The 27,195-nt window shown below is 46.9% G+C and overlaps 1 protein-coding gene across 19 annotated transcripts in view; it reads left to right on the forward strand.

Moving 5' to 3' along the window:
* The first annotated feature begins 9,294 nt into the window (after window positions 1-9,294).
* Window positions 9,295-27,195, forward strand: part of ST3GAL3 (ST3 beta-galactoside alpha-2,3-sialyltransferase 3) — a 183,185-nt gene continuing 165,284 nt past the window's right edge. For 7 of the 19 annotated variants that reach the window (XM_068199121.1, XM_068199126.1, XM_068199130.1 and 4 more), the window contains exons 1-2: window positions 17,244-17,381; window positions 18,056-18,200. In XM_068199121.1, coding sequence (XP_068055222.1) covers window positions 18,086-18,200 — 115 coding nt within the window. In that variant the 5' untranslated portion in view covers window positions 17,244-17,381; window positions 18,056-18,085. Of the gene's footprint in view, window positions 12,494-12,531; window positions 13,747-15,472; window positions 15,611-17,243; window positions 17,382-18,055; window positions 18,201-25,710; window positions 25,868-27,195 lie in introns of those variants that run through there. The other 12 variants (XM_068199119.1, XM_068199120.1, XM_068199117.1 and 9 more) reach the window with 11 other exon arrangements.

Here is a 27,195-nt window from a genome sequence, read left to right on the forward strand (position 1 = left end):
CTTTCATCTTGTTGAGCAGTCTTGCTTTTTCTTTAGAGACAATTTTGACAGATGGCAAACTCTTTGGGGAGTTGTTACCAGGAATCCTGGCAGCTGCAGAATAGTATGGTCTATTGTTTTAACTGAATAATGTTCCTGAATTTAGGAGTCTCCCTGGTGACCACACCTGGGCTTGAGCAGGCAGTATTACTGGTGCTGGAAATGGAACCTCTTTTATATTTATATCCTTTTTTTTTTTTTTTTTTGTCGCAAGCAGCTTCAGTCTCTTGTTTCTCAGCACCTCCTTTCTGAGGTTGAGCTGTAGGCTGTTAAAATCTGAACAGACTGGAGGTGCTTGTGTGAACAGGTGAAATGTGAAATTGAATCCTGTAGGACAAATTATTTAACCTTCCATTTAATATTTTTGTTCTGATAGTGCTTTTGACTTACTTAATCATAAGTTTAATTGTTAATAGTATGTGCCTCAGAACCAGTGAAATCTCTCTGGAGCCTTGTGAAGTGCAGCCTTCTAACAAAAATAGGTGTTCAGCTCCCAATAGACATTCAGCTCCCAAAGAGTTTGTTTTGAGTTTCTCTAAGGCAATATGACTAAAGGGACAGTCCTAACTCTCCCTTCTTGAAATCCAGGCATCACAGTGTTGGGGATGACAGGGCAGCGGTATCTGAAGCAGTGCTGCTCTGGGGCAGCACTCTATTGTGTGTCCGCAGGCTTTTGCTTACAGCAGCTAATACTGGGTCTGAGACAGATGAAGTATGCACTGAGCTGTGTGTTCTAACTGAAAGGCTGTGCAGTGATCTTCTGAAGCAAGAGTGCTGCTGTGTTGCTGTCTGGCAAAGGTTACTGTAGCATTTTTATAGAGTATTAGGACACATCTCAGTTGTGGTGGAGAGAATTTGCTACCCCAGACATAGGAAGCTGAGTTGAGCTGGGTAGTAGGTGTACCTGGAAGATGTGCCAACTTGCTCCTAATAATTTAAGCATTAATACATCACAGTAGGAGCAATGTAAATACATGTTCCTTTCCCATTATGTAGGAAAGGGATTTTAGGCTGTGGAGCAGATTGGCCACCTTCTTTTTGCATGGAATTATGGGGTGAATTTTCCTACTGGAGAAAATAATGATTGTGTGTTCTCCAGAAACTGTTCAAGAGGAGAATTTTCTAATGAAATAGACCTAATGCATCCCTGCTTCTATAGGGACATGGCAATGTGTCTGCAAAGTCTGGATTTGTAACTTTTTTCCTTTTGTTACATAGGAACGCTATAAACCAAACCCTTCTGAAACCCCGGTGCATCAATTTGTGATTAGCAATAAAATGTAGTATTGAGTAGTGATACAACTCTTGATCAGAAAAGAAATAAACTGCAACTTTTATACAGAAAATCTTTAGCCCTACATTTTTATAGGGTCAGAAGGATAAATAGCAAAGATTTGCACACTGTTTTGCATAGAGGTAATCTGTCCTATTTTTGTGGTGGAATACCTTGTTCATCAGTATTGGAAGACTTAAACAGATTCTGAAAGGAGATAATGGTTTTTTTTATGGTTTTTGGTTTGTTTTGGTTTTGTTTTTTTTTCCTTTTACCATGTCCAAAACTCCTGGTCTCAGGGTATTAAATGGCTTTCTGATGAATGGGATAGTTGGCTTGATAAAACGAGGATCTGTTAAGACCTGAGTCTGGTAGCTGCTCCAGGCACTAGGAATGAAACTGTTAATCTGTTCCAAGCACTAGGAATGAAACTGCACTTTGACATCTGAGTTGGTATGTAAGCCTCTGAAGTGATGTGCTATGAGCAAATGTGGAGAGCTGGCAGGGCTTTAACAAACTTGCCTCTGTTCTGTCAGAGTTAATTTGGTATTAATTTCTCATAGGATGAACACTACCTGTGTGTTACTGAGAAATGCACTCCTTGTCTCAATCTGCCACTCTTCCTCCGGAGAAAAGGTGCCTGCATTCAGGCTTTGTCCCCAAACTGATGGTAGGACTTAAATGGACCTTTTAGGTGCCAGATGCTATAACTGTGCTGCAAACACCTGGCTCAACAGCTTCATCCTAAAACGATGACCTAGTAGGAAACAGCTGGATTTGTATTGATGTGGTGTTCTTGGGGTTAGTTCTTGGAGCTGCTCTGTGCAGGGCTGAGAATTGGATTTTATTGATTCTTGTGTGTCCTTTCCAACTCAGTATATTCTATTGTTCACCTGCAGCAGGTTTTTCCACTCACCTCTGACAGTATTCAGTGACTTTCAGGAGCTCCTATGCATAGTATTTGTTCTGGAAGAGGAGTTTTGTTATCTGTTTCTGGCATGTTTTCTGCAGGTGCCAGATTTGCTCTTGTTGACAGTTGCACAGTTGACTGCACTGTGTTGGAAACTGCTGCCTTCCTGCACTCTGAGACAAAGGGCCTTCCCAATTTTCCTGTCAGTTCCTGTGCTGCATCATTCAAATGTGAGCACACTGTTAACTGCTGCAGGGACTAAACTGTGTTTTGGCTTCTGTCCAAACTTAAGACCAGTGACCCTGATGTTTGAGGGGTCTTTATTATCTGACTTTGCAAAAGCAATTTGGTTTATGGCTTGAAGTATAACAGATAGCAGTAAAAGCTCTGTACAGAGCAAAAGTACATAGGCTTTCCATTATCAAAACTCTTATCATGTCTGATAATTTTCTTCAGTGGTTTTGGCTTTTTTGGAAATGTGTTTATCCTTTTTACAGCATCATTCCAGTGAGGGTGAGGGGCTACCAGATTATCAGCTAGTCAGGTGTTTCTTGAGTATGTTCAGTACAAAATCATGCTCAGTGTGCACTCTGTTGGCCCTTTGTTGGGTCCATTGCATGTGGTGCTGCAGTCAGTAGACCTCTTCACTTTTCACGAGGCTTCCATCTGTGACTGGTTCAGGTTGGACCCACGAGGAGCAGTTTTTGTATAAACAAATAGCTTCACAAGTCAGTGATAACTTTTCATAAGATTTTAAAGGTGACTATATTCTTTGTAAAGCACCTGATTGCAGTAATGTTTCTGCCTGTGGCTGGACTTGTAGGAGACCTCTTTTCTATCAGCAGGCTTCTCAGATGACCAGACGCAGTACTGTCAGTAGTAGGACCCATTCTCCTTGCTTCTTCTCTCTCTTTATGGTGTTTTTAGCTGGGTTGAATTGATTCTGCACTATTTGAGGAGCATAGTCACTTACCCTAAGCCTTCAAATGCGTCTCTATTCTTCCATTCTTTAACTGGGCTCCTGTTGTCTGACATGTCTGCAGTTGTGCTTGTTTTTTAATGAAACATGGGGTGAAATCAAGACCGGTAGCCTGTATGTTGTTTTCAGTTTCCTCAAGAAATAAATCTAATTTCAAAAAAGACAATCTGTAAACTAATTTAACAACTAAAGCAGTGGGACTTGGAAATTCTCATCATGCTTCTTATTTTTCTATTAGCATTATTCTTTTCTAATATTCATCTCCTTAATGCTTATATAGTGAGTTCTCAGGTATCTTTCAGAGACCTAAGTGGAGTTCTGTTATTTAAGGACCCAGTCCAGCTTGACTGTTTAACTAGAACAGGGATGGAACCACAGAATCATCTCTCCTCATTGAAACACAGAGCTGAGACATGTGCAGCAAGAACTGAGTTCCTTAGGTTCCCTTTCTAGCTGAGAGTGCCAGAAGAGGAGTCATCAGAAAAATCTTACCTGGGCGCAGTCTCAGACAGCTCTGTTCTTTACTTTGGTGTTGACTTTTGAATTTCACAGTGCTGGTTAAGACCTGCTGAATTGGCAGTCAGGTACAGGAGATTCTTCTACTTCAGCTCAGGGATTTTGGTGATACACTTGGTGTGTCAGCAACCTTGAGGAATTCACTTATTGTGGTGTTATTTGAGCTCATATCTTTGAAACCTAATGTGCCAGGTATTCCTATAGCCAGCTTTTGTAGTTTGGGGAAAATGATAATGGCTTCTTTTCCCTGACAAATTTGTAGATACTACACAAAACCTTTCAGTGTGGGCTTTTAGATTAGCGTAAAGTGTGTAGTATTTTCAGCTGAACGTGAACAATATTGTTGTATTGCTAAAAGTCAAAATAAGCCTTTTTCCTCTTTTCCCATAATCAGTCTTCATTTCTCCACATTGCTGTTAGAGCTGTTGAACAGCTTTAGATTTCTCCCTTGGATGAATGAAGAGCACAACACTCCAGGTGGCGTTTGTTGCTTGGTTCCAGTAATGAGCATAGCCAGGGGTGTGTATCTGCAGTTTCCTTTGACCTCACCAGAATGATCTCCAGAGAAATGGGAAGCATTCACCTGATTGCCATCTTTTCATGAAGCTGTGGCAGATCCATGCAGAAGCACTGCCACAGCCTCCTTGCTGCAGCATGAGTAATGTGACAACACCAGCATCAAAACAGTTCTGACAGCACCTAGCAAATGAGGGAAGTATGTGGGAGGGTACTGGAAAAAGATTTAAATGGTATAGTATGCATATTAATTTTGAAACAAAACCGAGTGAGATAGAAGAGCCTGAGAAGAGGTGTCTTTGGCCTGGAATTTTGCATTTAGGAAATGTTCTCACTGTTATGAATGGTTCTAGTGGCTGTGAACACCTTCAGTACATCATGCAGGACAGAAATGAAACAGGTCTGCTGCCTGGGCTCTTCTACCTCCCATGAGTTACTGCCTGGCAGTGTGGGCCCCTCATGCTGCCCAACACCGCAGGAACTGGGATGCTCTCGCCATTATCCACACTGCTGGCTGAAGGAAGAGCTGCCTCCTCACAGGCTGTAGGCAAGGTGGGTGGTTGGTTTTCATATCCAGGCTGAAGTCCTCCATATGGAGTTAGGAGCAAACCTGTCTTTACAGCCCAACAAGCATGCTATAGACCAAAGCAAACTACTTCACGTATAGTGACTTAATCCCACATTCTTGCTGAATGTAGGGAGGCATGGCAGTGTGTTGTACCCATGGACCTCCAGAGACACTTCAGACATGGGGATCGGATTGTGAATGAGCTGATATTAGTTCATATGCTTGGACTCTCATTTCCTCAAGTGCTACTGCTTCTCTTGAATACAGTATCTCTGCAACTTTTGGGGTAATGTTCTTACCTATCCTCACAGCAGGGGTTAACTCAAACTTCCTTCCTGATAGCCCCAAGTGATTAAAAAGAAATTAGTGTCTTGGGTGCAGGATAGTGTGCATGGATGCCTTTAGTGTGGGTGGTGGGTGCTGATGGGCTGCAGGTACAAGTACAGAGGAGCAGTAAACTTGCAGACAGTTCCATGGAAAACTGGAGTTTTCCAGGAGTGATGTGATACAGGAGAGCAAGGAAACTGGTGATAGGGAGCAGCTACACCAAAGGGCTGAGCAGCCCATGTGGTTTGGAACTGTGGTTGCCTGTGGTGGATGGCTGCCCAGGCTACTTGGCTCTGCAGCAGGAACACAGCTTTGCTTGTCCAGGCCCAGCAGAGCCAGGGCAGGATAAAGAGAGCAGTTGTGTTGGCAGCCAGAGATGGGTCTGTCCTGAATCCTCTCTGGCCTTCCCAGTTCCAGCTGGATAGATGTTTCCAAACACTGTTTAACCGCTGGTCTCCGCAGGGACTGGCAGAAGTGTAAATGCTCATATTCTGCCATTCTCTCTTTCATATGCAGAGGTAGCACAGGGAATCTTGTTTGGACCCTCAGCCATCCACACAGTGGGGCTGGAGCCAACCCTGCTTTTCCTCGCTGGTTGGAGGGTGACTCCTGTGGGACCAGAGGTCTGCAGTGCTGTCACCAGCAGGGAGACCCCCAACTTGGGCCCTCAGCATATGCAGAGCCTGGCAAGGGGAAAGGACAGAGAAAGAGATCTTGGCTCTTCTCCCTCCCCAGTTGAAGCAGCTGAGGGGCTGCCAAGGGTTTTGCAGCAGGGAGAAGAAAGACAGCGTTCATGGGAGCTGCGTGACTCCAAGCTGGTGGGCTGGGAGCCAGGCACGTCAGCACCTGATGGGCCAGTACACGAGGCAGGGCTTCTTGCTCCTCACTCCTCACCTTCTCCAGGGGAGCCCTTTCAAGGGGTTCCAGCCCAGTGTAGTGAGATCTCTCCTGCCCCACTGCCCTGCCTGTTCTGGGCTGGACTGTTGCCTGTGTGGGGCATTGCACTGGCACAGTGTGCTGGGGAGGTCTTTCCCAGGAGCCTGGTTTGTTCACTACTACCCTGGACCATGCTGGCTGAGATGGCTGCCCAGGATCCCTCCTGCCTGCATGTGTCCTCCACTCTGTCATCTTGTGGGGGCAGACTGGGGGACCTGGATCAGTCCTTTTGCCATCTGTGCAGACTCTGCAAAGAAGCAGCCTCCAGTTCTGCACTGGCTGTGTGGAGGCTGCACAGATCATTCCCAGAGAGAGTGCAGGGCTGGGGCTGTGGGGGTGATCCTAGGGGCTGGACAGTCATCACCTCTCACTGCAGATCCCTGCCCCCTCTCCAGGCAGGCTGGAGCCTGCCTAGAGAATCCTTCCTCCAGAAGCCACTGGACAGAAGAGCCCTTGTGCAGCCTTTTTGGAGAGGTGCCTGGTACCTGCTGAGGCAGACTTTCCACTTCCCAGTGAACAGATGCCTGGCTATGGCTGGGCCATATGGTGTTTTGGACTCACTGCTCTCCCAGCACAACCTCTCCTCCAGCCCTACAAGCAGGTGAGATTGCTCAGGGCTCTGATCCCTGGCGACAGCTCCCTGCAGCCTGTGGGAGCTGCCAACAGTCTCGTGCAGGGAGAGGTGTGACAGGTCCGTGCTTGGAGCGTGTGCCTCTGGGAAGTGCCATCCAGCCAGTGTGGCCTTGATGCTGGGTCACTGTTCCAGCAGAGGTTTGGCTGTGCAGGGGGCTTGCCCTGCTGGCCCGGGATCTGAGGAAAGCACACCATGCGGTGAGGGTGAGTAAACAGCACTTTAGGTTTGTGGTCAAGGATGATTGTGACAATCCTGGGGACACCTCTGAGGCTGGGATGAAATCAGACTGCCTCCCAGCCAAGAGTCTATATCAGAGCCAGAATCTCTGCCACTGGATTCATGATCTTATCCTGTAAGCCATTCCTACAAGAGCTGCTACATCCTTCCTGACTTCTCCAGCAGTCTCTGCTGCTTTTCCCACTCAGTCAGGTTTATTGGGTGAGCGTTTGCCTGAGGCTCAGCGTCAGCAGCTGTGCTCACTGTCACGCCCTGTGGATTTAGGATGTGCAGGGATGGAAAGGGAGGAGCTGGCAGCTTTGCCCTTTGGCAGCATGTTGCAGGGTACAAAGCCAGCCAGCCCTCTTCCTTACCAAGCTGTAAATTTGGCCCTTTGCTCTTGTGCTTCTCTGGCTTTTCCTGTGGGCTGGCTGAGGGTTCATCCCACTCATGCTCTGGCTGCTCTGCTAACTTGCCCTTCAGCTCTGTGTGCCCTTATGCTTGCACACACAGTGCTGTCAGTTCAGCTGCCTGGGTGCACTTCTGACTCATCATGTGCTGCCTGGGCAGCTCCCCATTTCATTACTGTTAGGAGTTCATGGTAGTGGGCTGTGAAACTCCATTCCCCTTTTCCCCACCCTGCTCAGTCCCATGCACCCAGAAGGGACAAAGCCTGTGGAGCTGTCTGCCCTGACCAGAATATCCCTAGCAGTGATGCCGTGCCTGGCTGGGATGCTCTGTGCCATGGTCTGTCCCTAGCACCTCTCTCCTGTTGAGATTTCTGCAGCTGATCCTGTGCCAGTGCAGGGCAGAGGAGCTGGTGCTTCCCCAGGCATTCTGGCATGGACCAGCCATTTCCATCTGCATAATGGAGCCTGTAGCACAACCACTATCAACCCAGCCTGGGATATTTTTAGGCCTGGCTGTGCTGATGAGGGAGAGATGACAGGCTCACTCCACATCCAGACCATGTGATGCCTCTCCCAGCTGCAGCCACCTGGTGCAATGGGAGAAGCGTGGGCTGTTCCCCCAGGGAAGGCAGCACTGACCGGGTGCTGTGGCTCTGGGCTTGCTGGGAACAGCTACTGGTGCAGGATACCACCATGCTTCTCCCTCTGAACTTGTTCAGCTTCACTGCTTTTGAGAGAGCAGCTTAATGAATTCCCCAGGTCTCACTGGCTCTTGATGTTAAGGGTATTTCCTGGCTTGTGAAGGAAAAGGAAGGGCGCATCTCAAGCTGTGGGACTGAAGCATGGCAGTGGCACGCTTGCACATGGTCACTTGCTGTCACAGAACTGGGGAGCCATTTCAGCTGAGGAATTTGGCTTTTCTGTAGGGCCTGAGGCTTGTTGGAAAGTTCTATGGAAGAAGATATCAAAGCTTCCCCTTTTCATCAGAGCCCCGTGTGGGGCTGCAACTGGTGGAGCAGAAGGAGCAGTGATTTGGAGGTGACTGGGGTGAATTGATGGAGGACAGGAGATCTGGGGCACAAGGCTGTCTCCTGTGGCCAGGCTTGTCTGAAGCTGGTCCCTCAGCACTGCTGGGGGGAGGCCTTGCATGAAACAGGTCCCCAATGCCCTGGACACACTCAATGACACAGTACTGCTGGGAGGTGACATTGCCAAGCTATGACTGTGTTGTGGGTGCTGGCAGAGGGAGAACTGTCCTACACAAGGTCTGTGGCTAGGTTAGAGGGAAGCTGGGCTGGGCTGCTCTACCCAGTTTCACACCAGGGCTCAAATGCCAACCCAGGTGGCTTGTAGGTGCTGGACTCTGAACACAGGATTTGTCTGGGTGACTGCAGAAAGCAGTGGTGCTAATCTACCCCATCCAGCAGGAACCAGTCTGTCGGGAAGGGTGTCACTGGTACCAACACCTCACTGTGTTTGTCTTACCCCACCCCTTCATTGGAAGGACCAGTTCAGCTGCAGGTGCAAACTTCCCTCATCTGGCTACTGAGACCTGGAAAACTCCAGCCCTTGAGCAGCTGCTTCTTCCTGACCCTGTGGATCTGACAGCATCCCCCAGCATAGCTGTGGCTGCAGAAAGTTCACATTCCCTTAGCTGTGGCATAGGAAGTTGGTTCCCATGGAGCAGGGTGGAGAAGCTTTGTTGCAGAGGTGGAGCTTTGTCCCCACCTTCTTGTGACTGGGTGGGGTGGGCTGCAGCTGAAAACAAGGACCTGCTGGCCTGGCTGGTCCCCCGTGACTGCTGGGACAGAGGCAGAGTCCTCCACTGGCTGGCAGCTCTGTACATTCACTGTTTAGGATCCCACTTACTACACAAGGATCCAATGTCCCCTTAGTCCTGTTCTCACTCATACCAACATTGATTTGTGTGTCATCGAGTGATGTACTCGCGGGGGGGGGGGGGGGGGGGTTGAGGTGTTTCGGCAGCATCCTTCTGTCTGTGTCCCCTGCCTGTGGCTGGCAGCTGCCTCTTCATGGCTGCTATTAGCCCACATCCTGCCAGCAAACAGTGCACCCAGAGGCCTTTCCCCCTGGCTGCTCTAACTCCCTGTTATGCAAAGCAGCTGCAAGAATGCACAGGTTGTCACAAAAGCTGAATCTCCAAAACCGAGCATGTTCGTGTCCTGCAGAGCACAAAACTCTTGGCCACATCCTGCAGCACAGGGGTCAGGGCAGTGCAAACTGAGCCCACAGCCCCTGCACACTCTCACACAGCTCCTATGACCCATGCCATGCTGGGTGGCTCCTCTCCTTTCTTCCTTTTCCCAAGAGGGAGCAGATAAGCCTCAGCACTCAGGAGTGGAGAAGAAAGGCACTGGGACATGGCAGGGCTGCCTTGGCTGTTAGCTACCCTGCCAACCCAGTGCCCTAGGCCAGGCAGCTGTTCTCACGAACAACAAGGAAGCACCTCCACCAGTAGCACCAGCACTTCCTCCTACCACCTTCCCAGTGCATTTGAGCATTTGAGGTGCCTGGTGCTTTCTCTTCCTCCTGCCTCTCCTTGCCCTTGCTACTTCCCATCTCTTTGATCTCTTTCCTGAGCTTCATGCTTGCCCTGGTCTCAATGTGTAGGAGGTGGGATGCTTCAAGAGCATCTCTCTGGGCTCATGGCCCTGCACCCTGGGAGGTGTTGATGTCCCTTGGTGCATCACAGGGTTTTGAGAGGGGCAGTCACCCACAGGGGTGCAGCCTGTGGCTCTGCAGACAAGACATGCCCTGGGAGTTGTTTACCAAAGGCAGCATTGCTGACCATTTCCTTTGGGCACGTGGGGAAGAGACCAGAGTGACACAAATGGGGAAGGTTTGTAAACCTGAAGTGGACACTGACTCGGGCACTTGTGCTGCTGTGCTTATGCTGTGGGTTTTGGCATCACTTCACTTAGGCATGTATGGGAGAAACAAGTATGAGTAATGGTTGCTGTGTTGTATGAAGGTTGCTGGTGCATTACTTGGGTTCAGAGGCTCCAGTTCACCATGGAGCAATGGAGAGGAGGTTCAGGCTGAACAGGATGAAAAGAGGAGCCCATGGCTAGTGGCCCCATCACCATAGCAGGCCAGCTTAAGGTGCACAAGGGATTGCTCTAGTGCAAGACATTAAGTACTAAAGCTCCAGGCTGGAAATCATGCATTCCCTGGGTCAAGGGCTGGCAATGAGCACTACTGCAGGTAGTGTAATGCCACAGAGCCAGTTCAGGCTGTTGTACCTGTTTTTAGAAAGACATGTGCATGAGCTGGAAGAACAGGTGAGCAAAACTGTCCTCAGGCAGAGCCCTCCACACCTTCTCTACTGCCTTCTCTGGCTTGCAGGAATATTCCTGGCCTCCTTTTTGCTGCTGGAGCTGTTTGGACAGGAGATCAGGAGGGGTGCTTACAGGTCAGGGCAAAACAGCAAACATGTCCATGCAGCATCTCTTCTTCATGCCTGAGCCACAGATGTCAAAAAATTTGAGACCTTTAACTTGTTGAGATCTAGTTGAGATCTAAACTTATTTTGCAAGCTGCTTCATGGTAAGGATGGCTGCCTCTGCCACCTTCAGTGACCATGCTGTATTTAATTCCAGGCTTGAGATTTTCCCCATCTTCAACTTCTCACCTTTGGCTTCTGCACTTGCTTCTGCCCATACCAGTACTCTGTTCCCTCTGGCAGTGAGGATACCCTCTCCTAGGGCAGTGAAGTAGCTTGTACTCCTCACATCCTATGCAGCCTTATTTGTCACATTTCCAACCCTTAGCTCCTTTTTTGTGGTGGTGTTGCTGCTCCTTGGGATTTCTGTGCCTGAAGTTTGGATAGCTGGATTGGACATCAAGTTGGCTTTGCAAGAGCTGTAGTTCTGCTTGGAAATCCCCTCCATGCCTCTCTGACTCATGGCTCTCAGAGCCAAGGTACTGTGCTGCAGGCTCATGACAACAGTCATGTGTAGGGACAGATCTTTTGCAGCTTTTTCCCTTAATTTTGCCTCCCACCCACATTTTCAGGGAGATTCTCCACCCTGCGGTACAGCCTGTCTTCTCCATTCCCAAGAACCTTCCTTTGCAGCCCATCACTGTGCTGGGGCTGTTATAATTTTCCCAGGCCATTCAGCTCATGCTGTAGCAGCAAGCAGCATTCAGTGTTTAATCAGCCCCAAATGTAAGCCTTCATCTTGTCATCCAGATTATTGATATTAAGACCTATTAAATGGCACTGGACCAGGGTCATTGGGGGTCCAGGTAGGCTTCCTGTTGTTGATGTCTCCCCATTAAGTCTTGGCTCACTGACAGATCTCAGAATGTAGCTGTTAATATGTGTAGTTGTTAATCTACTTAAGTCTTATTAATTCTTTATAATACATACTTTTAATTAAAATCCTGCAGCATTACTGAAAGCAGTGGAGAAGGCAAAGTATTCTCTATAAATGCTCCTACTCTCAGCACCCAGAACTTTCCTTTTGCCCAGGAAGGAGTTTCCCTGTGTAACAGCCTCGGGATGCCCTTAGCTGTGCTTTCACCTACCCAGTGGTAGTCTGGAGCTCTCTGCCATTTCTCTGCCCATTGCTTTGACCCTTTAGATTATGCTGGCCTCCTACCAGCTGACCATTCATTAAAAATTAACACATTTTTTGAGGAGAGTCTGTGATTAAATCATCAAATTGTTTGCAAATTACTTGGGCCGGTAGCATGAGCGTGGCTGGTTTGGGGAGCTGCAGCCTCTTCTTGTGCCACTGCTTTGCCAAATTCCCTCCTCTCTGTGACAGCACGTGAGATGGAGTCACTCCTGCCATTCCCGTTTGAGAGGAGGCAGTGGCTGGATGGTGCCTGCCTGCCTCACCTGACTTCCAGGCGTTTTTATGGTATGAATGGGAATGGGGTGATGCCTGTCTGGAGAGCTCAAGATTAACCCATTGAGGTTCATGGCCATCACAGTTCTAAGTATCTCTGAAATTCACATTTATTCAGCAATCATCTCAGAAACTCAAGGACAGCACTCCTGGCTTCAGAGAGGCAGCATGGCCACAGCTGGAGCTGGGTTCATTCAAAGTTCCTGCAGCACTGGCATGAAGAAATGCACTGTGATATCCAGTGATGGCACCTGGGCTGAGCAAGACTCCCTATTTCACTCCCAGATCTCAGGTAGGTTTCACTGGGGAGGCTGCTGTGGGGGGGGGAGGTTATTTTAGCTGGTTTCTTAAGGAGTAGAATTAAAGATGGAATCTTCACCTAGCCTATTATTTTTAAGAGGCTGTGTTCATGGTGTGCAGCCTGGTAACTAGTCAGTGCACAGATTCTACAGTGACCATTGTCACTCTGGACAGAATGGGTAAAATATTAACAGACATTGCAAAATATCTTCCAGACAGTCAAACCAGCCTGCATGCCAGCAGGCACTGCTTGGTTCTGTGCTCTCCTCTCTTTCATGGTGCAGTAACCTAATGGGAGCAGTGCATTTGGTCCTGGACAGCTCAGCAAGTCTTCCTAAGGCCTGCCAAGCTCAGCTCCCTAAGCCCCCCCAAATGTGGCAACCATGACATCCATGATTCTAGGACAAGGGAGCAAGTGAGAGAGGTGTGTGGGAGTGGAGGTGTCTCCAACCAGCAAACTCCATTCATCAGTTCCTGGATGTGCAGCTGAGATACGGGTGGTTCTAACCTGCCAGCAGGGGGTCTGGAAAAGATTCAAGAGGATCCTGCCTGAATGTTTATCTTGATGCTAAGGTAGAAAGGACTAATGCAGCCCTTTAAGACAGAAAATAGGAAAAGCAGATTAAATCCCTGTGTTGAAGCATTAGGGAGGTTCATTGTGGGATTCTATATCTTGAAAAGGATTCAGGAAAATCAGAGAGGCTCTATAGAGCAGAAAGGCAAAAAATGGCTTGAGGGTGGGAGGAAAAGCCTGGCAGAAAGAGAATTAAGCGACTCAGTATATTTAGCTTTTCAGAAAGACGGATGAGAGGGGGTTTGCTTGCAGCATATGTGTAGTGTCACAAAGAGAATATGCCAGGCTCTGAAAGGATCTTTAATCAAGCAGAAGGCAGAATAAAATGGTATGTCTGCAAGCTGAAGCCAGACACAGGGAGGTGGGATGCTCTTCTGAATGTGAGGGTGAGGGACTCCTGAACAGACCCAGAAAAGTGGGAGTCTTCAATTCAAGCCTACCTCCTCTCTTGGAAACTATGAGTAAACCAAACATATTGTATTGGAATTGCTGCAAGGAGATGAACTGCTGAGCAGGGTGCTGGCCAGGGGCTTGCACTAGCACAACCGCCTGCCAGTCAGGCCCATTGGATCACTTCATCTGAGGAAGATCCTTGAAAAACTAGTCCAGTCAGGCAGAGCACTTGGGGAGGCAATCAGGTAGGCTCCAGGTGTTTGCTTGCTCCCAAAGTGGTTAAGTGTGATTCTTTGCTGTTGAAAACATCTGGAGGTGGCAGAATTTTTGAGTCAAGTTCAGATTGTTTTAACTTGTTTTGTGTGGGCCTGGTGCTGATGTTGTTTAACATTTCTGTTCTTAGAGCAGCCAGAACACCAGATATGTAAAGCGTTCTCCACAGTCTGATCACATTCAGAGTCTGCATTTAAGAATAATACATCATGAGTGTGTGAGATGAAACAAGTTTGGTCTGAGTGAAAAGACAAACTACAGGTGTCTTACAGCCCAGATTGCATTCCTTGAGCTTGTGCATCAGCAGAGGTAATCTCTGTCTAGCCCTTACTGAAAGAGATCTTTGCTGTGGTATATAGCGGTATGTAATTAATCATAAAATATTGCATTAATGAGAATTGGGTCTGATTTGATGACATTTCATTTGGGGAGAAGGATTACAGTGTGAGTATTAGAATAGTAATTTTTATAGGGTAAAGAAACAAAATGAGATTAGAAGTCTCTGTGAAGGAAGCCTGGAGGCTGATGTGTGTATTTAGCATCTGATGCAGATAGTTACAGCCTAACTTAATTTACTGGTGGGAAAAGATGCTGCTTGGCATCTCCTCATGCACATGAGGGGAATTTGCAGAGCAATTCTGGCATGCCTCAGGTGGGCTCCTTTCAAAAGAAGGGCTGAAGGAAGCTTTGCTTATGGTTATGCTGGTGTGTTCAAGTCATGCTTAGTCCAACATCAGTGTCTCTGCAGCACTGATGCATGGACACAAGGTTAGGACTCCTCACTGCCTGCTCCAAGCAGTGACCAGCCCTGTTTTATGCTACCTGCTAATGCAGCCACCAGCTGTGCCCTCTGCCAGAGCCTTTATTCTCCAAATCATGGCCAGTGCTGCTGTAGGAAATTCTCTGCAGACACATGGGTAGCTATAGGCTCAGCTGGTTTGCTGCAAGTACGTTTTGTTGAGCAGGATGGGCTAGACCACTTGCCTGATCATTTGGTCAGTTTGGCTTTAAAAAGCTCCAGAGCATTCTGGAAAGCAGCACAGCAATATGATAGGATTTAATCAGACTTAATTATTCCCCTGCTGTCTATCTCCTAGCAACATCCAGCTTGACATCTGCCTGCAAATGAAATGTGTAAGCTAAGTAGGAACATGTTCAGACTAAAGTCCTTCTACTTGAACCAAATCACGCCACTAATCATTGCTTTAATTCATCTCATGGCCATCAAACAGCTGCCAGGCGCTGGTACCTGATTTTCCAAGATGCACAGCACTCGCCTTCTGAGTTTTTTCCAGGCTGGCAAGAAGTATGACTTCATCCTGGGCTCTTTGCAGCACACTGACACCTGATAACGGGGTTAGAGTTTCCTGAGTGACAAACATGGGCTCATGAGCAAGCCCCAGACTTGTCGCTATTTGGCTTTGTGCTGTAGGTCCCCACTTATCTCATCACTGAAATCAGATCACCTGCTGTGCCCACACACTGCGGGGTTCAAATGCGGTTCCGGGGGCGGTTTAGGTGAAGCTTGGGGACAGCTGGAGCAGATGTGGCGCAGTGGCAGCAGGCAGTGCAGCAGCTCTGTGTCAGAGGGACAAGGGCGGTTGAGGCAGGGAGATGAGACCCAGTTTACACAGATGGAGGGATGAAGAGGGGAAGAGAGGAGCAGGCATAAAACAAGCGTTTGTGAAGTAAAACTGGGCTCCAACCAGACATGATGTGGCACAGGAGTCGGTGGAGTTGCTGGAAGAAATGAGCCTGGCAGCGGAGCTGGGCTCATAGGAGAAGGCTGCCTGCACTAGCCCTGGCTGCCAGCTCGCTGTGAAGCTGGAGGGAAGGGAGCTGCCTCAGAGCAACGAGCATCCTGAGCAGGTCAGCCCTTCGAACTGGGGGTTGGTGGGGCAGTAGCTTGGGGGCAGATCTACAGATAGACAGGGCTGCATGAATGTGGTTGTGTCCCCTCTCCACATACCTCCTCAAGGGGATATTGGTGCCAGTGATACCAAGTTGCTTGCATGAGTCTGTTGGTCTCCTGTGCTGTATCTAGAAGTTGTTGTTGGTATTCAAAAAACCTAATGATGTATCAGTGTGACATGTGTCTCCCTTGTGTCTCTGCAGAGGAGCGTGGTAGCTCTGGAAGCCTGGCTGCGTGGGTGCCACACTAGCAACCAACTTGCACTGACTTCATTTGTGCAGAGCACAAAGTGGGGTTTCTGGCTGTGAAAAGGGGGCTGTATGAGCCCTCACCAGCTCTCCTTGTGACCAGCAGGAACTTGGCCTTTTGTCAACTGCCTTTGTCAACAGTGCTCAGCCAGCTCTGTGCTGTTGAAGGCAGTGTCTGCCATTCAACATCAGCACTTGGGCTCACCTCAGTGGAGCAGCCACAATGCTGGACATGATCTTATTAAGATTCCCTTACAATGACCTTTTGTTTTCCTTCTGTTATCAGTGACAAATGAAGGGTCACTGGGCTGGTTACTAAAGATGCGGGTTTATTCCCCTCTGTTTCCTTTCAGATGACTTTCCCCTTCACGAGTAATAATTTCCCTTTGTCATTCTCTTCCTGAGAGCCATTATATTAGAGTTTGTCACTTGCCTTCTGCCTAATGAGCATTAGAAGGCTGTGGGGCAGGCAAGAACGAGGGCAATACTGTGGGAAGGTTGCATTGCAGGCTGGTGGTGGAAGGGCAGCTGGGGCGGTCCATGCGGCCCGGCCTGGTCTGGTCCAGTGCTGGAGGCTGTGCCACACCGGGGAGGTGGCGCAGAGCCGTGCAGGGGCTGGCCAGGACCTTGTTGGGTGTGCACTGCTGGAAGGGTTTGCAGAAGCCAGACGCGATAGTGTGAAGGCAGTGGCTGGACGGTGCAGCAGGGACAGGTGCTGCGTGGGGCAGTGATGGAAGCAAACCCAGGGCTGCGTTGCCGTGCCGTGGCTGCAGCTTGGCTGTGCAGAGCGGGGCAGGGATGAGAGGCCATCGGAGCTGTGCTCGGCGGTGGGGCAGTGCAGCACCTGAAGGGAGACGCAGCGCACTCAGTGCAGTGCCTGGAGGGCGGCCGATGCCGTGGCGCTGCAGGGGCGCAGCGGCCGGGCAGGAGCTGAGGTGCCTCAGCTGGCGGAAGGTGCAGCGCTGTGGGGACAATGCGGAGCCTCACAGCGGGTACAGTGCTGGCAGGGGCCACCCAGGGCCATGCCTGGAGGCACCGCAGTGCTCTGGAGGTGCGACGGCGTGACTGGGGAGCGGCGCCGGGAGTTGGCGGAGGAGCGATGCCCGGCAGCGGCCGTGAGGGGGAGCGGGGCCGGGCCGCTGACCGCGGCGCCACCGCCACGCGCCGGTTCTGGGGGGCGCTCTGCGCACGCGCACCGCCGCCCTGCCGCAGCGCTCCTCCGGCGGGGACCCTCTGCCCGCGCGCCACTGGCTGCGGACGCCTCCCGCGATTGGCCGAGGCGCGACCCCCCGCGCCGTCCCATTGGCCGGCGGCGGCCGCTATGCGGGCGGGCCCCGCCCCGCCCAGGCGCGCCATTGGCGGCCGCGGCGCCCCCCGGCGGCGGCGGGTCCCGCTGGGCGCGCCCGGCATGGCGGCGCCCGCAGCCCCGCGCCCGGGGGGCGCAGCCGGCGGCCGAGCGCCCGGGGCCGGCGGCGGCCGGGTGAGGAGGGGCGGGGGGGTGGGCGGGCAGGGCCGCTCACAGCGGGGTCCGGCGGGGCGCGGCGCGGCGTAGCCCGTAGCGGAGCGCGGCGAGGCGGGGGCAGCCCGGCGGTGGCGACGCCGCTGCCCGTTCAAACCTAGGCTCCAGCCGGCCGCTGGCAGCTGTCAGCTGGCGGACAGCTGCCGTCCTGCCCGGGCCCAGCGAGCCCCTCTCCCCCGCTGCCGGTACCGCCTCTAGGGCAGCGCGGCGTGCGCGTCCCGCAGGGCTCCAGCCGGGATCAGCGGTGCGCCGGCCGCTCCTCCCGTCCGCAGGACACCCCGGCATTGTGGGTTTGCTCCGTGGCGTGTCGGGAGGACGCGGTGCTCGCCAGGCCTCGGCGGCCAGGGCCGCGCTGGGCTCGGCTGTGTGAAGTGGGCAGGAGCGGGGCTGCTGCTGTCACAGCGCGGCGGCGACCCCCGCCTCTCCGGAGCGGCGCTGCCCCTGTGACGGCCGGAACCGGCGGCTGTCTGGGGTGGTTCTTGTTTCGCTGATGTGCTTTGGGGAACGCGTGTGTTTGTCTTGTGGAGGAGCGCGGTTTGGGATCTGTGCGTTATGGTGGGTATAGAATTGCATGTTTTGGAGAGGATGCCCTTTGGAGAAGGTGGCTCCAGCCTCAACCTGTTTTTCTTTCTCAGGTCATGTAGAAGAGCTGATTTAATGTGAAGATGGGACTCTTGGTGTTTATGCGTAACCTGCTGCTAGCCCTCTGCCTCTTTCTGGTACTGGGATTTCTGTACTATTCTGCTTGGAAGTTGCACCTTCTCAGATGGGAGGATTCAAGTAAGTAGGGGAACGGTGCAACTGTTTCTGGGCTCCCTGAAACGTCTGTTAAATAGTTGCAATAGTGGTGAGGTGGTGCTGATTTAGTAGTATTACAGGGATGTGACTAAGCCCCCTCAAATGCTAGAGCTTTTAGTATGCTTAAGGGGTCGAATTTGTGACTACCTAATGCTCTTTATGGCTTTACTTTTATTACTGGGTACAAAAGCAGGTTCATGCTTTATAAATCTAGTATTAGAGATCTTGGTTCTTGGAATATTCTGATAGTTTATGATTCCTAATTGTCAAAATAAAGAGGTTGTATGTTGAGGCTTTTATTTCCTGAATCCTCTGTGCATTTAAAGATATCTAAGACAAGTTTGGTTTTTTCTCTCTGGTGAATTTTGGTTTATTTCTGTAATCATATACGCTGGTTATGTCATCATCTTACTTTGTCCTTCAGTAATCCTCATCTTCCATTTATCTTCCATGTTATTATCTGCCAACTATCTGTCCTCTAAAGGATGTCTTTCAACCTTTTTAAGCCCAAAGAGACATCTGACCTCATTGAATACAATCTGAGGATTGTACTGTGCAGTAAGGCCATAAAAGGTTACAGTTGCAATGAAATTAGGCTGAAGTTTGATTGCTCAGTTGCTGCTCTTATTTTTGTTTGTGTTGATTTTTGCCTGCATGCAAGAACTATTTATTGAAAATATAAAAACAAGGAAACAATTCCCTCCTTTCCCTCCTGCCCAAAACACAAGCCAGCCTTCCTTGCAGCTGTTCCACAGGCTGTTTCAGATGTCTCAGAGCTGACTGTTGCTCCCTGGATCAGCAGCTGAGAAACACTGATCCAGAACTGACAAGAAGCCACTGGTCAAATGTCTTCTTTGCTGTACTGTGTTTTTTGTGCATGCTGATAGAGGTTTCTGCTGCAATGCTTCTTAAACTTCACATTTTTTCTACCTCTGTTTGCTCCAAATCTGTTGTTATGTGCTCTTAAGAAGTTTTGCATGATGACTTGGATATGACACTTGTGCTGATGCACTGATTTTGACAGGGGAACTACTGAGGTGCCTTGGACTAGAACAAGTATTGTAAGACTAAATTTGTAAAAGGAGATGCATGGTGTTTTTATGAGCAGGGATTTTTTTCTTCAGGTTTGTGATTCAGAGAGGGAGTTAAAAATCTTGACTGTGTTTCTGCAAAGTAGCAGTTTTGTTGACAAGGTGTAGAAAATCCTTTCTGCATGAAAATGAGTACAGTTGTGGTTAAAAGAACAGTTTTTTCCATATCTGCTATTGCATGATGATCTGTTATGAAATGATACCACCTACCATCCTTTACTTCCTTCATGCCACCAGGAAATCATGTTGGACTTCCCAAGGCCTGCAAAAAAAAACACCTTTCATGCCACAACTTGTGTGTCATCTTTGTTACAAATGAAGAAGCAGCTATGTGTTTATGTGTTATGCACCAAGGTGCTGGGGAGGGTTTCTAACTTTGTGCAATCCTCTTTGGATTTTGTGCCTTTAGCTTTGTGTGCTATTTGTTATTGTACACCATATCAGTTCCTGGGAAGTTTTGTGGTAACTTTGGGTTGCAGTGCAGTGTTGCAAATCTGTGTGCAGATGCTGTGGATTTCTATAAATGGAACACCTTTACCTGGAAAGATGACTCTAAGTTGCAGCCTAGTTAGTGATTTCTGTAGAGTGCATTGGCTGCTTTTGGGTACCCAGGATGTTCTGACAGGAGCACTGTGAGGTAACATAACAGACCTTTGGTTTGGTGTGTCTCCCTTTTTCTGATCAGTTGTGTAAAATGTGTCATTCATATGTTCTTGGAAGTTGCAGTGCTTGCATTAAGCTTGTTCAACGTGTACAAAGAGATGATGCTAGATTGAGGATTTAGCTTACTGTTCTTTATCAGTTGCCACAATTGATTTAAGCTGTACTGTTATTCCTTCTAGACACTTCTGTGGATTGTGTCTTAAATATTGGATGAAGTTCCTTGAAATATTAGCATAAACAGCAGTCTAATGTAAAGGGGCAGATGTTACTTTTGAAACAGTAAAGATGGTGCCTTGTTTTCAGTTGGTCTTCAGACTTTTTTATGCATCAAACCCCATTTTATTTATAATGTAATTTAACACAGGAGGAACTTATGCAAATATAAGGTAAAAATTTAAAACCCCATTTTGGGAAACTTCATATGAAGAGTTAATATTAAATAGAAAATGTTCTATCAATCAGCATTTGGAAGTTAACAAATGACAGATTTAATTACTTATTTAACTATGATTAGGCCTCTTAAGAATGTGTAATATGATACAATGTATAATGGGGCAATTATTCTTTGTATTTGCTGAAGGGGAACCTTGCTTACTTAAGTGCCCCAGATAGGTGGTGCGTAACTGTTGTGGTTTTATTTCCTGAATTACATTGCAGTGTGTGACCTTGTAAATTTCCTCAAGATTGATATGATAATGCTGATGCCCCAAAAGGTAAAACTCAGTCAGATGTGTTAATTTTGGGGTCCTTAGTAATCAAAGATTATTGATTTTGTGTGAATTATCCTCTTATTAAATTATTTTCATTTTTCTTGTCACCACTGCCTTTAATCTGTTTAATAATTATTAAATGTTTAATAGTGACTCCTAGCTTCAGCAGTGACATTTGTCTTTGTTCTGTTCTTTGTGCTAGAGGAGGTATGAAACTAAGCTGATCCCAGCACCTGACACCCTTGCAATCTCTTCAGAGACTGGCTTTAGTAAACTTGACACCTATGTTTAATAATGGAAATTAACAAATTTGTTGGAGAGCATGGTGGAAAACACTTGATCTGCTTATTTGCTGCCTGTGTGGTTTGTTTAGTTAATGTTTTAGAAGATGCCTGTGCTTATCATTGTCATGGATGAATTTGAATGGTAACTGTAAAGTGGTTTACTGTGTAAACTAGTCTTCCTGACACTTGGATGTTTGTGTATTTAGCTGCTAAAGTAAATGAATAGCTAAATTATTTTGTTTATATGTACATCTGACCTCTACAAGACAGGAGGCTAAACTTTGAAATAGACTGAAAGATACACATCAATGTTTCTCTTAATGTTCCCTTAACATTAAATATTCTCCACTTAATGTTAAATCTGTCTTCCTTGAGTGATGCCTCAGTGAGTACTGCAAGATTATTCACTTTCTTGTGTGACTCTGCACCTTGCCAAAATACAAAGGAGGATAGGAAATAATTTTTTTAAGAGGCTTATCTTTACTGTGACAAGAATAGATTGAATTTGGCTAATGTGAACTAATTAACATTGAATTACATTCAACTCCTCCTTCTGTTCAAGACAGACCTCCAGTGATTGCTACCCTTCTCTCATCCTTCTAGTGAGTATCATGACTGGCGACTCTTCCCCATGCCTTGTTTCATGTTGGTGTCAGAATGTTCGTTCTCAGAGCAGCAGCAAAATACAAAAATAAGGGGTGTAATGCTGAATGCAGGAGGGCCCTTGAGTTCTGGTGGTGGTTGGTAGTACATGAGCAGGGTTTAGGATAGATTTCCTTTTTCTCTTTCCTGATGTTTGTAATGCAGCTTCAGTCTCTGACAGTAGTGGTAAGAGATGTGCACTGTCCCTGCACATTCTTCCCAGACAGGCGATAACAATGGATTCCACAGCTCTCTGATGAAGTGTTGAGTTGCACAGAGGTGTGCTGAACACATAGAACTGATAATGGGATGTGGGAGACAAACAAGGAAATAAATAGTTTGTAGTCAGGTTTAGCTGTCCTGAACAGTCTAGAAGGAACTTAGAGGAGCAAATAATTGTACTGCTGTTCTTTGTCTTTTTGGCCACTTGGTTGTTGGGGAATTCTTGCATAGTAATGGTAGTGATAGGAGCAGGCTTTGAAGGTCTGAGACACACATGGCAGCCTCTTTCCTAGTAACTTCCCGTGCTATTCCTTCCCTGATGCATTTGGCTCTGAGGAGGAAGGAAGGTGTAGTCTGTACCAGTGTGAAGATACAGCTCGTAGGAGGGTGCACTGTTGTCTTTGAAAAGTATGGTGGGAGGTGGAGTTACTTAACCTGATATGTGTATAGCTGATTTTGCAACTTCAAAATGAATGTGTTGTAAGGAAGGAATGATTCCATTACAAAGCATCCTGGCAATGGAAATATTGGACTCATTCCCCCAAGTCAGCTTTTACTTTTTCCCTCTCTCTCTCAAAGTATTGAAGTATACTTGGGACAAGGACAATGTGATGCTATTTTCTTGTTCTCTGTTGTATTTCTTTCTACATTAGCACTGAACTAATTTAAAGAAATATATACTCTGCATGAAGTACTTTTGCCAAAACCAATGTTAATACAATTTGAGCTTGTCAGTTTGAATGTGGTTTTTGAAACATCTCCAGGTATGTTCTGTTGATGTCCTTAAAAAAATCAAGTCACTGTCATCTGTTGCTCTGTGTTATTTTCAACTCTAATTCTGGCAAGGCAGCCAAAGAGATAAAGCTTTGGGAAGAGATTTTCCAAAGGTATTTCAGGACCCTTATCCTTTTTACTCCTTTTTTTAAAATGTCTGTTTCCAAGGGAACTGAGGAGACATAAACAGGCAAAACTGACTCACTTCTGGTTGCAGGTTTTTAATCTGCTTGCATTTCCATGGAAACCAGTAATGCAGCAAAAAAGGCTGAATTAATCAAAAGCAATCAAACCTTTATTATCAATATAAATACTGGCTTATCTCTTTCAAAAGTGAAATGGTACTTTTGTCAATTCTGGTATTAGGGTTTAACAATGTACTGAAGAAATGGATCTTCTTGCAAGGGTTTGGAAAACGTTTACTCTTTCTCAGGTGGCTCATGGATGTGTGGTGGTATCCAGGGTGGATGGGTACAGCTGTTGTGTCTTGGGCTACTGGGAGTGTCATTTGTTCTGTGTCAAGGGAGTGGATCTTACGTACGTACACTGACATCTGACTTCCTTCTGTTCTTTGTTTAGTGAAGAACCAATGAAAAGACATTCAATTGGTGTGTGAGCAACTAGGCCATGGAGACAAACTTGTCCTCTTTGTGGAGAGAGTCACGTAATGGTTTTGTGTTCTGCTGTGACTGTCCTACTTGCCTTTGCCAGAAGATGTGAATGCAGGAGTGCTCCTATCAAAAAATAACAACTCCAGGCCAGCTCAGCTTGGCACTGGGAGCATAAATCTGATGAAAGTTGTTTGAGCTGGGATGGCTAAATTGATGGTTAGGTGGTTGAGGGAGCATATTTTTTGACAAGGCACTCACGGTGCTCTTGTGAGTGGTAGCAAGCAAATGGTGATGGTAACAATTTTAATTGCTCTCTGACTATGGCATTAGCTTTAGAGGGGGGTGTGTGTGTGTACTCTTTGAAGTAGACTTTGTTGCCTCTGCTTCTCAGGCTGGAAAGCCTGAGAGACTAACCTTGTGGGCATTACTTTTTAAAAAAAGACTGCTTTGGCAGTATTGTGCAGCACTCTAAGCTTCCTGACACAGTTGCTTTTTTTTTTTTTTTTTTTTTTTTTTTTCTTTTTCTTTGTAGGAAGGTACTGGGTACAGCACTGAGATGGATTATTGTGAATTCTTTAATGTTTGAGTTATTAGTAACTTCAAGGTTTGTTTCATCCACTCAGCTGTAGTGTGTGTTTAGTGCTGTACTTTCTGCACTAAAACTGAGAACAAATGTTTAGAAAGTTCTTATAACATGGATCCAGCTAAAGTTTTATGGATCTCTACTAGTTTTCAGATGCTTTAGGGATTTGAGGATCACAGTGATGCTTTTTTGAAATGCTAAAAATAGCAAGTAATGTTATTGAGGCAGCAGTGAATATTAGAAACAAAGATGTAAAAATAGAAGTTAAAACAAGGGTTGTCTGGTAAAGTAGCTTAACTTTTCTAAGTTTTTCTCATATTGGGCTGAAGTATTCCCCTTGTGTTCAGCTTGAAACTTAAAGCTATAGTGTACTAAGTATGTTGAATAATTCTTTTATCTGTGCAGAACACAGGAAAAATTTTATTTGGTGCCCAGAAATTGTCACTGCTCAAGTTACTTTTGTGCTTCCTCTTAGCCTGCCAGAATAAGGAGCATGGCTGAACTTGAACTCCAGCAGCTCCAGGACACTCAGTTGTGGTAGTATCTTTCACAGCTGTAATTGTGCCAGCTATTTCTCTCTTGGCTGGAAGCTGATGTGTGTGTTCCTGGTTGCTCTTGCTGCGGCTGTTAAATATAACCACATGGCAGCTGCCTGTGTGCCACCAGGACAGAAGAGACAGTCTGCTCAGTGAATGTGAATCAGAACTTATGAGACTTCAAAACAAAAGTCAGAAATTCACGAGTGCCTCTCTGTTTTTTAGAAGGCAGCACTTCACAGGACAGACAAGGAACATAGGGGAATGAAAGTGCCTCATCTTTTTCCGATCTGTTACTGCTTATTTAGTGAAATACACAGCATTACTTTATGACCCAGTTGTCTCTCCAGGAATTTGGAGTGATGCTGTAATATTAACAGTATAGGACAAAACTCTGCAGGGGAAATGGGAAATGATGCATGACAGAGCTGTTGGGAGAAGGGAGCACGTATAACATGCCTTGTCCTTGGGATTTCTCCAGAGGAGGAAACTCCCTGAACACTTCTGGCTTTAGAAGCATATAAGGAGCAGGTTTAGTGAAGGTCATTAAGGGCATAGCACCCTAAGCATGTTGTGGCTCGAGGGGTGGCTGTAACACTTGCACTATCTCCATTTTTGCCTTTTTGGGTTACTGTTTTAGTTCTGGAAGAGTGCTGTCTTTTTAGGAAGATGGAAAAGTAAAGTGCAAGAATACTTCTCCATCTCCCTGCTCACAGCCGGGCCTTAGTTTTGCATTTTGAAATAAGTAAGTTGCTCTTGCTTCTCTTAACAGCGACTGTCTTGATGCTGTTTGAGTCCCTTTCTCTTTCCCCCTCTCTCCATTTGTGTTATTAGTGCTGGGTACAATTGAGGAACTTGCCCAGTTTAAAACAGAATGTGATTTTTGTTTGTTTCACTCAGTTGACCTCAGCCTGACAGTGTTTCACTTGCTTCACTTGCTCAATTTGTGCATTTTCTCCCTGGCTTCCCCACAAATTTTTGGGAAGGGTATGTTCCTGTGACTTTGGATGGGTGCATTGGGAGAGTGTTCATAAGGAGCAGTGTTCAGTGTCTTGCATGCAGCCAAAGCTGTGTCCTCTGTTACGGATTTCCAGAGGTCAAAGTCAGCAGTTTTCCATATTCTGGAAAGGTACATTGCAGTGAAAGCACTTTACCTCTGGTAGCAATTGCTCTGCAGCTGAGTGCTTTCAGAGGTGAAAGGATTTATTCATCTCAGCTGACTGTGAACCCCTTAGCAATGTGTTCAGCTGGAAACAATACCTCCTTGTGAGAGCTTTGTCATCCGTGTTAGTGAGTGGTTCTCTGCCTCTCCTCCTCACCGTGCATCCCCCACCTCTCACCTGTACCATTGCAGCACTGGCTCTAGTCATTAAGGTATTGCCAACCTCAATGGGAGCTCCCCCCACCACTCATTTGATAGAAAAGATGGCACTTTTTCTGTTGACTTTGATACAGACAGGCTGGCTTTGGGCACCTTCCATGCTCATTCCAATTCTGTTTCACATCAGTTCTGCCGACATTGGGACAAAGGAGGTAATTTGTGATTTGTCTCAAGTTGGACAGCTGCTGCTGCTGTGATCTGAGTGTGGCCTTGGTACTGATTCTGGCTGTGCCTGTGACACTTAGGGATGTTTTTCAGAGAAGATTTTTCCTAGTTTGTTATCTTCTGTCAACATTGTCACTATAACATCTCATTTTTTGTCATTGCAGTCTGGGTTTACATCACAGTGTCAGGCTGAGTTAATAAAGCAGCCAAACAACCTGAGTGTGACTTGCAAGGACAAGTACACTTAGGTCATGAGGTATAGCTCTCTATGAATTATGTATCTACTCTGCATTTCAGGAGGAATGTAATTTTGCATCCAAGCAAAAAGTAATTTGTACTGTGCATGCATATCCTGAATAGATGTTTGAACCTGAGGTAGCTGATTTCAAGTGGTTATTCCTTCATGACACTGGGTGATTATATTGCTCTTGTATTCATTGCTTTCCTGAAAGAGTAACAGTGAGTGAGGATAGTGCCAAAATCCTAGTCAGGTACAGAAACTACAGGATGTTTCTTAACCAGTTCTTGGTATTTTGCATAACCAAAGGCCTCAACAATCCAGGAAGTGTGTATCTCTGAGGGTCAGAATTTAGCATTCATTGCTCAGTTAAAAAAAAAAAATCAGAATGTGTTAAAATCAGCTATTTCAGTTTTTTAGTGATTATAAACATGCATTTTTTTTAAACTTCTTTCATATCCTGCTGGGATCCCTCCTACTTTAAATCAGTTCTGTTACAGCATGTCACTTTTTCACAGTTGTTACCCTGTGAGTTTCAGTGTTTGGAGACTGATTAAATGTGAGTCATAAGAGCTGCAGCAGTGCAGGAAGTGTACCCCTTAATCACTCACAGAACAAAGCCAGTTAATAACTACAGAAAAGTTTAAATTATCTCTTTTATAACTACAATGAGTGTGCATGTTCCAAAGAGGATCTTCTTTCAAAGCACTATGAACAGATGCATGTATGCTTTAAAAGAAGTAGTGAAAAAAAGATAGCACAGAAATTAATAAAAGCTGAGTTTTCCCAACAGTTAAGTAGCTGATGACTTCCTACTTCTGAAGGCTTACCCTTACTGTTGCAATGTTAATAATTTATAAGTGCAATTGCATCTATTTTTCTTTGTTACAAGTTAATCAATCTCAGAGTAGCTATAAAATACTATGTAAATATTGTTTCTCAGCTGTAATTGTGCCCAGACACTCTAATAAAAAATGTACTGAGGCACATTTCTTAGGATGAAGGGTGATGAATAGACTTGACACAGAAAGGCAGAGGAAGCTGAGGCACGGGAAAGTCAAATTTTTCTACGTCATG

This window comes from Anomalospiza imberbis, chromosome 9 (genome assembly GCF_031753505.1).
Source record: "Anomalospiza imberbis isolate Cuckoo-Finch-1a 21T00152 chromosome 9, ASM3175350v1, whole genome shotgun sequence".
NCBI lineage: Eukaryota > Metazoa > Chordata > Aves > Passeriformes > Viduidae > Anomalospiza > Anomalospiza imberbis.